The following is a 16,640-nucleotide window of genomic DNA, read 5'->3' as shown; positions in this document are numbered from 1 at the left end:
AATAGTTTGGTCGAAAATCTCACCTTAAAATAGGGAGGTATAGAATATATAATTATATTCCTCTCCTCGGTTATCTTCTTACATATAAAAACGCAGCAGATTTAAAAGACTAAAGTCAAGACTGGCTTATGACTTTTTCACCCCACAGTACTGTGAAAAATGCGAACAGAAAATGCCAACTTCATTTCTCGATACTACTCATACCTGTAATGATAGCTGACCTGCTGTAGAACATAAATATTTTAATTGTAAGTAATATGAAAGTATTGACAAATGTCAATTATGGTTATGGTTTAACTAATTTATTATCGTTATAAAGAAAACGTTATACTGTGCCTTATACAAACTAAGATAAAAGTGAAAGTTTACAGTAAAGAAAAAAAAAATAGTGATAAATCCATTTATGGAAATCTTTCTGTATTTATCCTATATCAGTTTCTTTATGTCTCTTAATAAGGGATGGGGAACCCAACATTATCCATATACTTGAATTAACACGTTACCGAAAATGAACAAATCAGACTGCAAGAACTGTACTTATAATGTACACTTCCTAACCTGTATTGTTGATAAGGTGAAAAGTAATGCTTGAGGCACCCAACTCATTCATGACTTGCAATGTCCAGATCCCTTCTCCAATCCAGGATTCATTGAAAGGTCTCAGGGTCAGTGTGAACTGTGGGGGATGTCCGCGTACATCACACTTCACTTCTCTGGCGGAAGAACGGGACTGCACCTGGGTCATGAGACATTTCCTGATGTCGCCTGTATAGGATTTCATGGCAAAAGTCATCCCTCCATCTTGAATTGTTTTCAGATCGGCAATTTGAGAAGTCATGTAGGAAAGCTGAGGTGGACCTAAAGAAACAAAAAGATATTTGTAACAAAACATTCACATAAACCTGACACAAAAATTTTTATAGAGTGGAATAGAAAATAATAAACTCACATCTGACAACTATGGCCACAGATCGGTTTATCTCCGAGCCCAGAGCTTCGCATCTGATGACCGGCCAGTTGTCCTGACAATGATAAATTCCAAGTGAGAGCATAAGGGGTCCCTGTCCGTGTGTTGTGGAACTCAGTGTGTGTCCTGTGTCATCCAATATTCGAATGCTGACAAGTGGGCTTCCATTAGTAAAGTAGCAGGAAATGTTAACCTCTTGATGTTGCTCGCCAACGTGTGTTCCATTGACGTCCTGTCCGTTTACATGCAACGCTGTGATTTTTGGCGAATCTAGTTGCAGAGAATATGTTTTCCAATCTCAGTGACAATTGTAATATCATAAATACAAAATTGTAATGTCAGAAATACAAATACTGTACATTTTCCCATCAACTAAAATTAAATGTTTTAACCATTGGAACCAATCACTAAATTTCACAGCATACAAAAATGTAAAACTTCAGTTTTAAAAATACATTTATATGCAAATAAAAAGTTTTAAATATTAGGCAAATACAGTTCACTCACAGGTGACTTGTAACGTCCTCTGTTTCAGAACAACTGGGGCGTAGTTCTGTTGAAAGCATACCCACGTGATATTTGTATATGTTCTTTTGATAAGCAACGAAAAATGCATTTCAGACGTATCTGCCTCACAGATCGAATCATTCCAGAGAATTTTACATACTGGATCATTTCTTGAGAGCCATAGGCATACGCAAGCTGTACGAAGTGTACCAGCGTCATATAATTTTACTTCAATGCGAAAATTGGAATCTTCTGAAGTCTCGTTCATTCTTGAGGTCGTCAGCCGGTAACTGAAATTAGCGTAAGCATTTTCTGCATGTACGCTGTTCTCGTAAGAATCTTGATTTGTTTCTTTTGGTGTACCTGCAGAAAGTAAGTATAGTCGGGTAAACAAACATGACATTATTACAATTTTTATATTTCTTTTTACTACCATTTGTAGCGCTAGTTTAAAATACAAAATCATATGGCATAATAAATGTATTATATAACTGGGCGTTGGCAGAAAAAAATATAGATTAAATAAAGTTGTTGCCAAAACCTTGATTGAAATTAACAAGCAAGAAACAATCAAAGGTCTTATCTTCAATGAATGCTATTGTTATGACTAATATATCAGGTCTTTTCATAAAAGAGTACGTCCATCATCATCTTGTCAAATAAACGTGATTTTCATTTTTTAAAATTATTTAACGTTGTCATGAACTTTTTAAAATAGAAATGTAAATTATCAAATGATGTGCTCACATGTCATGGCACTGGTATTTCCATTGCCACATACAAAAAGAAAGAGCACAACACGGCACAGTGCGTCCATGTTGTAGTCCTGCGTCCTAATTCTTCTGGCTGAAGCCAAGCTCGTGAAAGGGTATCTTATAGTATTGAAACGTTCAATATCAACATGCTCGCAGTTTCAGTTTCCTTGTAAAACAATTTTTTTTAAAAATAGTATGCGCTTGGTTAAGGTTTAGATTATGTTGTACATCATATTACAAATAAAACTAAACATCAAAGATAGGAATACATACTACTATGATTTATATACATATAAACATGTAGTTTCTAGATTGCTTCATGAATAGATATTAAAACAAACTGGTCTCTCTTTCCTCCTACCTCACGATCCAGACTCCATCCCCTGTACTTTGCTCAGAACCTGTCATCAGACTGCACATTTCCCGTATCATAATCTGGTCTGCTTAACATCGGACCTCCACATGTGCCACTTCCTCTGCTCAGAGCAATCTCCCCAGAAACTGCTTGCCTGCTCCAGTCTGCTTTTTGTTTTTAAAATTCTTTAAAGTGGTAACTTTCAATTCACCTCTTTCAAATGACTTCTACAGATTACCCAGTTCTTTTAACTGTTTCATTTACAATATTGAAGAATCACCTTCACAAACCCCTTAGTACTCCACACTTCATCATAGTCCGTCCTAGTACATCTACCTCCTCCCTCTAATAAAATTTGTTTTTTAATAAGTTAACCTTCTGCTGTACATTAGCATTCGTATTTTCGTCCACATTTCCAGTCAGCACTTCATTGTGCAGAGGATGCGAAGATAAAACAGGTCCAAAATAAAGTCCAAGTTTAAATTAGGTTACTGATAAAATTGTAAGAATATTTGTAAGTAGGAAAACAATTTTCTTATTACTTTTCTGATAAAATCATACTAGGTTTAATCAGCTTTATGCTTTCATTTAAGTTAGTCAAAGTGTCCGTAGCGTCAAACCTGCCAAGTCCCAATAAAAGTATTGCCAAACTAGTCGAGGCATGAAGGCGAGCAACACGATCAGCTTTTGAAATACTGGTGACAAAGCACACTCCTACTTCTATGGTCTGAGAGGTAATAGATGTAAAGACTGTTTATGCTGTCAGTTATATTTAAAAAGTAAGCACGGATCGGAAAAAGTGAACTAAATTTTAGATGCACCTTTGTGCTTTGATCTGATATTACATATTTAAAGAAATCAAGGCACAGCAATAATTATCTAATAAGGTAGACACTGTTCTTGCAGCACAGGTGTGCCCAACCTATTGGTCAGGTTCGCAAAAGTCCTACAAAGGCGAAACATGCGACCAACTCATTTCAACCAGACACAAGGTTGTTTTGTAATATCACTGCTAATTTCATTTTTAACCACGACATGATTCTGGAAAAACTGCAAAGTTCTGGCCCGCGAGATTTTATATCATTTGGAGTACGGCCATCGGGGTAGAAAAGGTTTGGCACCATTGTTGTAGCAGTTCCTTTCACAGCAGCTTCATATATGGAGAGAAAAAGGTTGAAGAAGAAGAAGAAGAGATCAATACTGTTGGCAATAATTACCACGAAAATAGCAGACAACAAACACTTCAATCGTCGAAGAACACAATTCAAATTAAGAAGTATTTTTTGTGGGAATTTTTTTATTTTTCATAAAATATGTATTTAGTTTTTACAAAGAAATACTACCAACAGCAAAAGAAAGAGAGGATAAGAAAATTTGAGTTACAAACATTATTAAACTCTTATTTCGGTGGGGAAAAAAGTAATATTGGTTTATACAACGCTGCTTTCACAATACGTGTCGATACTCATATGTGTATCGTATAGCACATTGGTTGAGTTATCAAAGATAACTGCATTATAGCTTGAAATGAAGTCCGACTTTTACACGTCATCAAGAAAATCATTTACCTATACATTACTATGACTAAATAAAATAGCAATTCATTATAATAGGTCATTTGTAGGAAGGCTGTTTTACTTTTAACATCATCAAGACAAGATTTTCTATTTTTCTTTGATGCATTTGCATAGACTGAGAGTAACAAATAGTTTCCGCTATCTTGACAGTAAAGGTGCACAGTAGCTTAAACATTTGTCTTAAATTCCACTGTTCACAGGTCTTTTTTTCTGAATAAAAAAGCTTATCTGATACTTTTCGCCCTTAATTTTCCACAAAAAAATCTTTATCACTCAATCAAAGTTACTGGAGACGACCTGTCTTAGTCATTTAAATAATAAAAAAGATATTAACATTTAAAGTAAAACAAAGCTATAGAGTTTATTTCTTGCTGCTTTTAATAGCGTGTACAATCAAGTAATTAAAAAACCATAAATATTTTATTTACAATATTAGCGCTATCCTGAATCTCCTGGAAGAGTAGAGTTGCGAGGTACAAAAGCGCATTATGTTGTAGGTCCCCCTCTCATAATGAACGCAACCCAAGCAACACTAGATCTCCCAAATACAGATAGAGGAAAGGAATCACCATCAGCTAAGGTTTTACACACAAAAAAGGAGAAACACAAAAAAATCATCACCTTACTCCACATGGTCCACTCAAGTACAAAACATATCTTCACTTTTGCATAAAGTCGTTTAGTAAAGGAAGGTTCCAGACGGCATCACATATTATATTAGACCATTTTGGTTACTGACCGTCTTGTACACAAACATCACTAGGTTTCTTAGTACAGGTTAGTGCTCACAAATCAAAACAAGCAAAAAGAGTTATCGTTATTTGCTAAGGTTTCAATGGATATAGGGAATGCGAGATAAAAAGCATCGATACCTTTTAATTTCTTTCAGTTTAAAATAATCAGTTTGCCGAGCACACAGCAGTGCCACCCATTATCTTTGGTTACCTAAGTAAATTGGTAAGTTTGAAAGTCATGCAGACATAAATCATGCAGTCATTTCTATCACAAACATTAGAAAATGTATTTTCTTAGTACCTGCGTTAGCTTGTACAATTGATTATTTAAAACAACTCTAAAGATTTTATGTACAAATGTAGACCTCACCTTAGTCTGGAAGAGTAGAGTTGCGAGTTACACAAGCGTCTTATGTTGTAGGTCCCCCTATCATAATGAACGCAGTGTAAACAAGCATCTTATACTCTTCCAACTATGGTTAGAGGAAAGGAATCACCACCCATTAGCTAAGGTTTTATACAAAAACAGAAAAGTGGTTGCCACAAGCATCACCATCTCAATACAAAGGCGCATTCACGAAACAGTAATGCAGTGAATTGTCTCTGCAGCTGTTTTGTTCATTTTGGATGAATACATGATTATTGTTTTTATTTTATTCCTTCGTCTTTTTTGCTACTAGGATTTGTTGGGCTGCAGTAACCTTTTAAATAAATTTTCATCTTTGACTGTCTACGAGCGATTACGCCTGAGAAACAGGTGTGGAGGACCAAATGCTAGAAAGCAATTCTGTTTCTTATTCAATGAAACCTGACGACTATTACATTCTAATCGACGTGCAGGCAATAAGTGGAACAATATTCTAGGCGCTTTTAGGTTTAACATCATGTCTAAAGCTGAAGGATTTTGATGTATGTGTCCTGAAGAAGACGTTTTTGAGTGCCTTTCATTTTTCCTTTGTTTTCTTCTTCTTGTCCCTAATTGAAAACAAAAAATTGAATTTAATTGAAAATGATGTTTTTAAGATAAATAGTCTTACAAGCAATTTGTTTTGTTTTCAATATATGAGAGGATTGTTCTTCAATTCAAAATCAAGTTTTGATTGAATCCGCGTTGTGTAAATTTGTGTCGCTGTTTCTATGGATACGGTTTGTCTCCTGTCTTATTTACACTCTTTCTTATTATTTAGGCTTATTCATAGGTTCATGGTGCAGATGAAGTTCTTTGTTTGCACTATGGATGCTGGTCTTGTATCAAAGAAGAACTGTCGATGTACCATAAAGAGACAATAAGTGGAAAGTCATGAAATAATTCCAACAGTGTGGAACTAAATGTTTTGAAGACTAAATACCACGTGGCAGATTTTCGTAAAGTCTCAATCCGCCCGCTGCTATTTCAGGAGCAACCGAAGGAATTAGTGAAATCTTTTAGGTGTTCATTGAAAGGAATTTCAGTGACCTCAGATGAGAAATGTAGCGTGGGAAGTATTTCTTTTGCCAGATTCGCAAGATTGGTCCAGTTCTACAGGATTACTATAAAAAGTATGATTGTGCATGATCTGGCAATCTGACATGGCAACACCTTCTACATGGAAAAGCACTATATTTACGGCGTAGTAAATACCACTGGCAGGGTGTTTGACAGTTATGTCTTTTTTAAATACATTTATAACAAATACCTTTTCCAGAAACCAACATATATCAATGCCAGCAGTATTGGTCTTACCAGGTAGCTCTTCTGGCCTCTTTTTTCTTCTAATCAACAGTTCCGGTTAAAACTGAGATGCACTATGTATTTCTACTTTCCACAGAGTTATCCTGTCCTGTGATCTGTGTGTGTGTATATGTGGAATTTTGCGTCAAAGTATATGGGAGCAAAGAATAAGGATAAGATAATCGGAAGAGAGTAAAGTTTTGCCAAATAGTTTGTAAAGTAACAAAAAACATTACGTTTAATGGAAAAAATATTATTGAATTTAATAACATTACAAATAAAACAAACCCTTTTTCTCATGAGAAGTACTACAGGAACCACCACTGCCGGTGTCAGTATAACCAGTACGACAGAACAGACGACAGCGATTAACACCACGGATGATACAGATGAGTCTTGAGTGAAAAAAAACAAAAAAAAACAAAAACAAAATAAATTTAAAAATGTGCTTTACACGTTTATGCTGGCGACAGTGGTTTCTTACAGCTGAAAGCTGTCATGTGGTCATATGACGATAAAAAATTCCAACAGGCAATATTTAAACAGACATTCGAAGGCATAAAAGTATTTTCGAACAAAAACTTATTAAATCGATGTTAAAGAGTGCATCGTTGAAAAAATAATACAAGTTTAGTTTTTAATAGTTTAGTACTTTGGAAAGGAATATTTGTAAGTATATTTTTCAAATGAGAAGAGAAACGGAAGTAGCTTAAAGTCAGAAAAAGTAAAACAGACAAAAAATGTAAGGGTATATAAAAGTTGTTTTTATTATTATTATTATTATTATTATTATTATTATTATTATTATTATTATTATTATTATTATTATTATTATTATTTATTATTATTATAAAAAGGGTCTTACCGTCAGTGCGTGTTTGTATAGCCACAATGCATCCATTGACTTCAAGTCCAGAAGGAAAGCTATCTGCTTGGCATACAAACTCGCCGTATAGATGTTTTGTCGTATTCAACGTCAAAGTGAATGTACTTTTGCCTTCCTCCTCCTTGTAATTACATACGGGGTAGATCTCTTTGCAAGATGATTTCGTGTACTTGGCCCAAATAGCTAGAAAAGGATAAATTACTTTACTAAACTTCAGCTTAAATATGGTACATATGTAACAAATGACATACATTAATATTAGTAAGCATCAATACAAAATACATGCATTACGAAAAGATTTAAACTTACACGTGTCATAGATGACACTAAAGCTTTCAACGGTGAAGGGAAAGTTGCATTTCAAACTAAACTGGTTACCGTCAAAAGTTGAATTTTTCTCACAAACTGCAGACTGTTTAACATCTGCAAACCAAAAGGTACACATTGCATACACACCGATTCTCCTCTATACTAGTAAAACTTTACTTTTTTATTTTTTATTTATTTTATTTTTTTGCCTTTTTTAAAATTTATTTTATGACAGTTAAGTAATGCTTTATTGAATCACTGTGTTTCGATTAACAGTTCCAATTTAGTAAAATCCCTTAGCTACGTCTTGTGTGATAAGCTTGAAACCCCCCCCAAAAAAAGTAATAAAAATTTCCCAAAATAGAGAATTCTGAAAGTTGGTATGTATTCTTAGCCAGTTTGTGCTAATTTTTTAATCATCAATGTATACCGTCTAATGGTTATTTTGTTTAATGTGGTTGAAATAGTTTCTCTATTCATGAAAATTTGTATCATCAAATTATTGAAAAATAGTGACCTAGGTATATATTAACATTTATTAAAATACTACGGATTAACAACAAAGAGGGTTAATCATAATCAACATTTTTTTTAAATTTAACATAACAATTTCCATACTAAATTCATTAATAAGTTAAAAAACGTTTCCTTTACATATAAATATAAAGACTTTTGTTTTTAGTATCAAATTACGATTACATATAAATGTAAAATGTCACATGCTACAACCAGTTAGATGCTAGCTAGAGTTCATTTTATATTAACATTTCTCAACTGTGGAGCAGACCTACACAGTTTTTACATTTACGATTAAAAAAAAAAGAAAAAAGTCAACAACACAGATATGTAAACGATGCAGCTGTTGAAAAAAACTTGAACGCTATCAGATTACAAAATAGTAGACACATTTTTTTGATCCAGTTGTTCCCCTTTGCCTATCAGTAAAACAGCCACCTGACTATAACAGCTGATAATCTTTTTGTTTGCTTATCGATAATAAAACTCTTGTAAGGCATGATCACGGTCTCTTGTCAGACGAGGGCAGTCTTTTTAATGATTTTTATTCAAAATCATAACTTATTAGCATTAGTGACTAAAAAAAGCTACTAGGCTAAAGCGCAAACTCCGAAATCTGAGAGGAAACATCCTTTCATGAGAGCTTATGATTTTTAAATTTTTTCTTCATTGCTACTTAAACTAATTTTGCATGTAGCAAACCTACTATAACTTCCAAAGATTATGCTTACCTCGACTGGCTGGAACCCGACAGGATTTGGCAGTTAACGGGTAGTCGACATTTTCACATCTGTAGCTCCCATTTCTACTTACAAAACTCCTGGGTATGGTAATGACTGCAATCTCTGACACCAGGCCTTCATGCTCAAATCCCTTTTGTGTGATGCAGTAAAGTTGCGACTTGACCCATGAACATGCAACTAATTGTTCTGTAAATGTTTAATTTAAAAAAAAAATATAAAAATTACAGACAATGCTTATAGAATATTTTTTAAAATGTAACGCATTTTCTCATAATTTAAATAGATTTGCATGTCAGTATTTGTCTCTCGCGATTTACATAAAGGCACAAAATATTTGTGGTATTTCCTTTTGGGTACTTTTTGGTCCAGTAAAGTCTCATTTACCCTTTTTGACATAAAAGAGAATAATGCATCTTTAATAATAAGCTTGTCGCTTTAAAATGTTAAAAACGCATTATGTTATTCATAAAACTTTGTTATAACAGTGTACTTTACATTTCTTTATTTTGTTTTTCTAAGTGCGAGGCGGCAAGATTCATATTTCATTTTGTATGGAAGAGTCACATGAAATGTGTTTATTTATATTAGCAGTTGTTTATTTAAAGTAAAAGTTCTTATTGAATAAAGAAAAATGTGAGAGACACAATCTGTTGAATTTGAAAAAATTCACTCCTTTCCATGGATCTGAACATTATATTTACTAATAAATTAAAATGGTACTGAAAAACCACGGAAAAGACAGAAGTCAAGTTGCATCACATCATTACTAAAAACAAAGTTAGTGGAGCTTACAAATTTGCAAATCAGTTACCTTCACTTCCATGGTCAGGATCAAAATAAATCGAAAAATCTCTTTGTGTTGAGTTAATATTTTCCGGGAACTGGCACTTTAAGTTTCCTTCATCTGTTGCCGTACACTTTGTTTGTCCACTGCCTGAAAAGGAGGCAACAAATATCGTTCATTATAAAGCACTAAGTTAAAGACATTCCTAGTGTTGCATACACAAGAATACAGTGACATTTTTTTAAATTTCATAACCCAAAATATGGGTAAACAAATTATTTATTCTATATTACTTAACACAATGACACAATTTTGCAGATTTGTATTATATATGCCTCTACATATAAAAGTACATGCATCCATTTGTTTAAAGCACACATGCACAAGCGTTATCGCACATACACAAACACACAGAGAGCAATATTCAGACGACATTAAAAAAATACATGTTGTGTTGTATTGTTGCTAAGTTTGTTTTCCTTCAAAGTTTTGACTACTACTGTGGAATATTAGCAACAGGTCCAAAATAAAATTGACAAAAATGCTAACGTGCCATTACAGTCATTTTAACTTGCGGGGCTTACCTCTAGCTGCTATAAGAGGGAGAAGAAAGCAGCAGCAAAAGTAGTAGGCGTGATTCATTTGACCGAGAGGACATCTAGCAATCAAATCGCATTAGTAGATGGGTCCATAGCCGAATCAACGTAGAGCCGAAAATATCTATCAAAATAAAATTAACATGGCACGATTAATACAATATTAAATATTGTAATTCAATATAATGGTACCTATTTATGGAAAGATAATAATCCTTGGCTCTGCTACAACCCTTTTAACGTATAACAGTTACCACTACCCGCTCCCTTCATTAAGCAAGTAAAAAACGTCATGCAGCTTAATGACATGACAGATAAGTTCTATATATATATAAGTAAACAAAGGTCAGGTAGAATCATTCACTGACCTAGTTTCACTTACCTCAAGAACGTAGTTTCAAAGGGTGATCTTTGAGTGCGGGTTTTTCTCTTACCTCAACATTATATATTATTCCAGAACTTTCGTTTACCATTTTTTCTCAACATATTAAATTCTACAACATTTTTGCTAGGAGAAATGAAAGATAACTATCGTAGGAAGCGAAAGCAACATAGATTCTGAAGGAAGGTACTAATGTAACAAATAAACATGGATTTGCTAGTTTACTGAATGTTTTCTATTAGTGTCTACAAAATAAACATAAAAAATTGACCAGGTTTAACTATATTTTAGCGCTAGTCAGACATATCTTAAAAATATATGTTCACATCAATGATGCTGTTTATATTCTATCTGCTCGTTCTGAAGCTTAGTCGTCAGTATCCTCAATGCTCAATATATCTACAGCAAGTGAAGAAAACAGTTTTCCCTATTTTAAAGAAAAATCGCCACTTACTGAATGCAACTGTTTTAAGCGGGTTTTCTTTTGACGCTCAGGTAGAAACAACGGCCCGCTTACTCACCTATTGATACCTGGCGACTATGATAAAAGACTTAGGCCTAAATTTGTTTACGCCTTCAACATGGGCACACAGATTTGGCCTAAGCCTCTCCGGCGTACTGTGTCAGGACGACTGATTATCTGGATTTTTTTTTCAACTGGCTGCACTCATTCCAATCTGAACTTACTGACATTTCTTATCATCCACACATACACAAGCAGGCACGCACAAACAATATATATTATATATTGCCTATCTAAATAATTGAATTGGTTTTAATTGCATGAAGCTTTCAATCATGTATATTTTTCTGAAAAAATGTTGAGGAGGTCACCAGTAAGACCTTTTTAAAGTAATGGATAAGGCAGAACCCAGAACCGATTCCGCTGGATAAAATCATGTATTTATTTAATCGAAAAGGCGAAGATAGAATAGCGCCCTTCTGCTCCAAAGTCGGACACATTCAGGACCAGGAACTGCACGGTGCGTCACAAGCGCGCTGGTTGTTGGCACGTGACTAGGGAAGTTTTATCGCGCCTCGAGGGTCGTTAAAGGTCAGCCTTTATCTGCAGCAAAGGTCGATTCCCGTGTCATGTTGCGACTGCGCTAGCGGGTGATTCCACCCGTAAGTTTAGAGACGGTCCTCCCCGTCTGTCACTCGTGTAAGGCTTGCTAAAGATGGCTTCCACATGCTTACTATTGTATGAAGCGGAAAATAAATTTCTCAGAAACAGAATATTTTGCAATCAAACTAATCCCATTGATTCAGAGGACTAGTTACCCCTCTATCAACGAGTAAGATTTTGACGAAATGACATCCAGGAGATTGTCGATGACATACAAGCGGACTTAGTTATTTCAAATCGGGGGCGCAGTGTCACACCTCCACTGCAGGTGTGTTTTGACCTTCGTTTTTATGCAACGGGTGCCTTTCAGAATGTGTGTGTATGTGGTCTGTGTGTGTGGTATGTGTGTATGTGGTCTGTGTATGTGGTATGTGTGTGTGTGTGTGGGGGGGGTGTCTGTTTGTGTGTGTGCTTAGCTAGCAGGCGTCTCCAAAAGAACGGTTGGCCGAATTACTAACCGAGTCAGAAAAAACTTTAAAAAAAAAATTCCAAAGCCTCCAGTGACAGTTGCTTAGTTTTGACACAAGTCACGCTGTCATAGTGACAGTCTTTGAAGGCACATCTGCACAAATAATAACAAGTAGGAAGTACCTGTACACAAATGTTTTATGTAAGAAGGACCAGTATACACTGATGCTGCTTCTATTACATGTTGTACAATGCATCAGTCGAGTCAACATGTATCAGGCGAGTTAGAATATTTGACCAGTTCGCCTTTCTCGGCTTTTTATATGGCGGTATATTATCTTCATCTTTTTTACCTTCTATTGCTTAGAATTGCACAAAATAGAATTGTGTGGCTTATTTCAGCTAAATTGTCACAATGAAGAACAAAACAGAGGTATGCAGGACCAATGCTGTCATTTTATCTACAGAAAAACAAGACAACTGTACTTTATGTGTATATTATATTTAGTACAATTTATCATTTCGTGCGTTCTATTGAACTTGCATGGCACATAGCCATCAGGAATCTCTACTAAAAAATGACAATGTATTTATTGAATGGACGTGAGCTGAGATAAACCAAAGCTGGTGGTTGCCTCCCTTGTCACAGTTCTAGGAAGACTTCTTTCATTCTTTTCTTCACTTTCCGTTTCATACTTATGTCATCTCTTTAATTGAACTGACCAGCGCCTAATTTCTATGTAAACTATTTCTACACAAACTAAAGAGCAAACTACCATCCTTTCAAAAATCTCTTCTAATCTAAACAGCACTCACACTCACACACACACACATCACACAAAAAGCTTGTTACATCGAACCAAATTATTTAATTTGTTTCATGAAATACATTTTGTCAGCATCACATTGCACACAAACATGTTTGCCTTATTCGAGTCCAATACCTATATTGTATTATTTCTTGAGATGGTCTTTCATTTAGATAAGGTTCGTTGCTGAAGAAAACTCCTTGTGATTCGCAATTTTCGTCGAATGGTCAGAGATCTTCTTGAACTTAAAATACGAGACAGATTTTCATATTAGAAAAATAATAAATTACATCAGTATGTTTTCTTTATAAAATTATTAGGCATCAGACCTCACAATTAATTAGAAACTTGTAATTTTTTTCTTGTCTTTCTTCTCTTCGTTCTCTCTGTAGCTTTTCCAGTTTTAATAAGTATTAAGATAATTGCTTGGATAAAAACTAACAATTAAGATATTTTTTTTTTCTTTGAGAGATGTACAGTTTACGCAAAAAAACCAAATAAAATATTTATGGGAAGTGGTATTAAAGCCCTTACCCTGCTTTTATTTCAGTGAGAAGCTCCACAATATGTCATACAACAGTCTTTTTCCGACTGTTGCCATTTTAAAGCACAGGCGACATCAAGCCCACCAGTAAACCAACGCAAAAAATGGACGAAGAAAATGTTTCCCATATCTAAACACTCATTCATGCATAACACACAACAGAATGCATGAACACAAAACTCAGTTCTTAGTTTGTCTCCCGTTTGCTTTCGTCCTGATTCTCTTTTTCTCTTTCTCTCGCAGTCTCTTTGCTCTATATTGGCAATTGTTACTCTCTGTCGTTCTGTTACTCTCTTTCTACCGCTTACTTTCCCTTTTTTGTGCATGATCGCTCAGAGGCCTTCTCTCTCTAATACCTTTCTTTGTATCGTATCTGTCTCACACTCACACACACACGATTCAAACCACTTAGACACAGGTTTGTGATTTGTGCTCAGGAAAACACTTCCCCGTTTTAAGCTTCTTTCGGTACACTGAGGTCAGGAACTGTTGGCATGAACTAAATGCCCATTAATGTAGACCTACCGGCATTGACCTTTAAAACTGTAAGCGGGTTAATTACTCAGCTGGTCTACCAATTCTCACATCTCAACTAATGACTGTTTTGGCTGGCCAGGCAAAAGTCGAGACCTGCTGTCTTCCGTCCGTGTAAAATAACTCTACTTCGTTAGCAGCGCTCATGGAGCTCACTACAAGTAGATAGATCAATAGATAGGTAAATACATATTTGTATGGTTTATCACGTGGCAAGTGTATACCCCATTAAATAATTTTACTAAGTATGTTACCAATGTCTGCTAGTTGCCTTTTGGATCAAAGCGAAATTAAATAATTAAATAGACTCGAAAAAATGCGATCTTTACCGTATACATTTCAGTAAGTAAAAAAAACAAAGTAAATGCATGTTTGTGATATTACCTTTGCTGTTAAATAATTGGAAAGTGATGCTTGAGGGACCCATCTCGCTCATGACCTGCACTGTCCAAGTCCCCTCTCCAATCCAGGATTTATCGACAAAACTCAGTGTCAGCGTGAACTTTGGAGCATGTCCACTTACTTCACAGTTCACTTCCTTGGTCATAGTTTCTGGCTGCACTTGGGCCATCAGACATTTCCTCACATCGCTTTTGTGGGATTTCATGGCAAATGTCAGACCTCCATCTAAAATCCTTCTTAAATCCGAGACTTGATTAGTGATGTAGGAAAGCTGAGGGGCGCCTGAACAGAAAAAATTATATAGAACACAAAAACAAAAACGAAGTCATGATACTGATTATGATCTTATTGTTGTTGCTGATGATGAATTTATTTATGTTTTTATGTGAATCTGTTATAGATAGCAATAACAACTTTCAGAACACCCACATCTAATAAGTATGGCCACAGATTTATTGAGTTCCGAACCCTGCGCCTCACATCCAATGACCGGCCACACGTTGTGACAGTGAAACACACCAAGAGAAAGGACAAGAGGTCCTTCTTTGTATTTTGTAGAACACAAAATGTTTCCTCGCTCGTCCACCATGCGAATATTGACTGGAGGATTTCCATTGACAAATGAGCAGGAGACAGAGACCTCCTGGTTCTCGTCAACAATGTGTGTACCGTTAACATCTTGGTCATTGACACTCAGTCCTGTCACTCTGGCTGGGTCTGTGAACAAAGATACACTTACGATGGTGTATAAAATCTTTAATAATGCTAGTAACTGTTTATTACTGTTCACATTGAACAAATCTAAAGTTTGCTATATGAATTTCCACACAAAATACAGTGTTTAAGAATTTTTCAGTCATCACAACATGATAGCATGAATAAAATGTTAAAATTGATTTGAGAGAATTTAACAATTTTAAAAAAACAAACAAACTTACAAGTGACTTGTAACGCCGTGTGCTTCATTACTACTGGGGTTGAGTTGTGTTTAAAAAGTAGCCACCTGATCTCATTATATGTTCTTCTAACAAGTAATGATAAATCCATTTGAGAATTATCAGCATAGCAGACGGAATCATTGACTAGTCGTTTGCAGGTTGGTTTATAACTGGAGGTCCATCGGCACCTGCAAGCTATGAGCAGTGTCCCATTGTCACAAATCTTTATTTCAATACGAAAGTCCTCCGAATGCTCAATTGTTGTCCATGTCAGTGGATAACTGAAATTGGTGTATTTGTCTTCTTCACATTCGCGGTTCTCATCAGACGACATATTTGAGTCGGGTGGTGTACCTGTAAAATACACAAAAGTGTGTTTTCCTTAACAACTCGTTTTGCCATTGGTGAATAAAATCAGCATCATTGGGTCACAAACAAAAATTCTAATGTCGAGATAATGTTTTGTTAGTTTTATTGCATTATATATATATATATGAGAATAATCTCTGTACAGATAATATGTAACATAAATGCTGTTCAAAGTTTTTCTGATTGAGTAAAATGCTGGTATACTCACAAGTGATAGTATTGCTGTTTACACTTCCTGTAAAGAAAATAAGAAAAGCCACAAGTCGTGTTTCCATGCTCTGTTGTTGTGATTTATTCTTCAACTGCCTGCGACCGATTGCGAGGACGATGCTACATCGGTACTTCTATACTTTAAAGTAACCGTTCGTGTCATAGGAGGTGGACTACTTTGAAGTGACTTTCCTTATGTTTCACATCAGCCTCACCCACTGTCAGTTTTGATTTCCCTATTTTCTCTGGGTTATATTAAATGTATTTATAATAGTTAACACGACCTTTACTTCTCTAGACCAAATTTTAGTATAATAATTTATTTCCTCATCAAATATGGCTTTCGTCGTCGTCGTCGTCGTCTTTACTTTGCTGATTAGTGAGAAAGCAGCAATTTATATTACAAGAACTCAACTTTATATCAAATTTAGATTAGATGTCAACACATGTAGTCAGCTTTCTTTAATTCAATGAGCCA

The 16,640-nt window shown here is 35.1% G+C and overlaps 3 protein-coding genes across 3 annotated transcripts; all 3 read right to left on the bottom strand.

Moving 5' to 3' along the window:
- Positions 1-300: 300 nt before the first annotated feature.
- Positions 301-2,370, bottom strand: LOC112567916. Its single transcript, XM_025244800.1, has 4 exons — positions 2,222-2,370; positions 1,475-1,837; positions 950-1,237; positions 301-858 (listed from the first exon to the last, which is right to left on the bottom strand). Exons 1-4 carry the CDS (start codon positions 2,289-2,291, stop codon positions 554-556), a joined length of 1,026 nt encoding a protein of 341 aa, XP_025100585.1. The 5' UTR covers positions 2,292-2,370; the 3' UTR covers positions 301-553.
- A 6,418-nt stretch (positions 2,371-8,788) lies between these two features.
- On the bottom strand, positions 8,789-11,095 carry LOC112567455. Its single transcript, XM_025244145.1, has 4 exons — positions 10,429-11,095; positions 9,872-9,994; positions 9,049-9,246; positions 8,789-8,847 (listed from the first exon to the last, which is right to left on the bottom strand). The coding sequence occupies exons 1-4, from the start codon at positions 10,484-10,486 to the stop codon at positions 8,789-8,791; spliced, it is 438 nt and encodes a 145-aa protein (XP_025099930.1). The 5' UTR covers positions 10,487-11,095.
- A 1,380-nt stretch (positions 11,096-12,475) lies between these two features.
- On the bottom strand, positions 12,476-16,287 carry LOC112567454. Its single transcript, XM_025244143.1, has 5 exons — positions 16,161-16,287; positions 15,584-15,937; positions 15,075-15,362; positions 14,628-14,927; positions 12,476-12,510 (listed from the first exon to the last, which is right to left on the bottom strand). Exons 1-5 carry the CDS (start codon positions 16,225-16,227, stop codon positions 12,476-12,478), a joined length of 1,044 nt encoding a protein of 347 aa, XP_025099928.1. The 5' UTR covers positions 16,228-16,287.
- Positions 16,288-16,640: the final 353 nt, after the last annotated feature.

This window comes from Pomacea canaliculata, linkage group LG7 (genome assembly GCF_003073045.1).
Source record: "Pomacea canaliculata isolate SZHN2017 linkage group LG7, ASM307304v1, whole genome shotgun sequence".
Taxonomy (NCBI): Eukaryota; Metazoa; Mollusca; class Gastropoda; order Architaenioglossa; family Ampullariidae; genus Pomacea; species Pomacea canaliculata.
The sequence above is the reverse complement of the archived record's forward strand: the minus strand, read 5'-3'. Positions and strand labels throughout refer to the sequence as shown.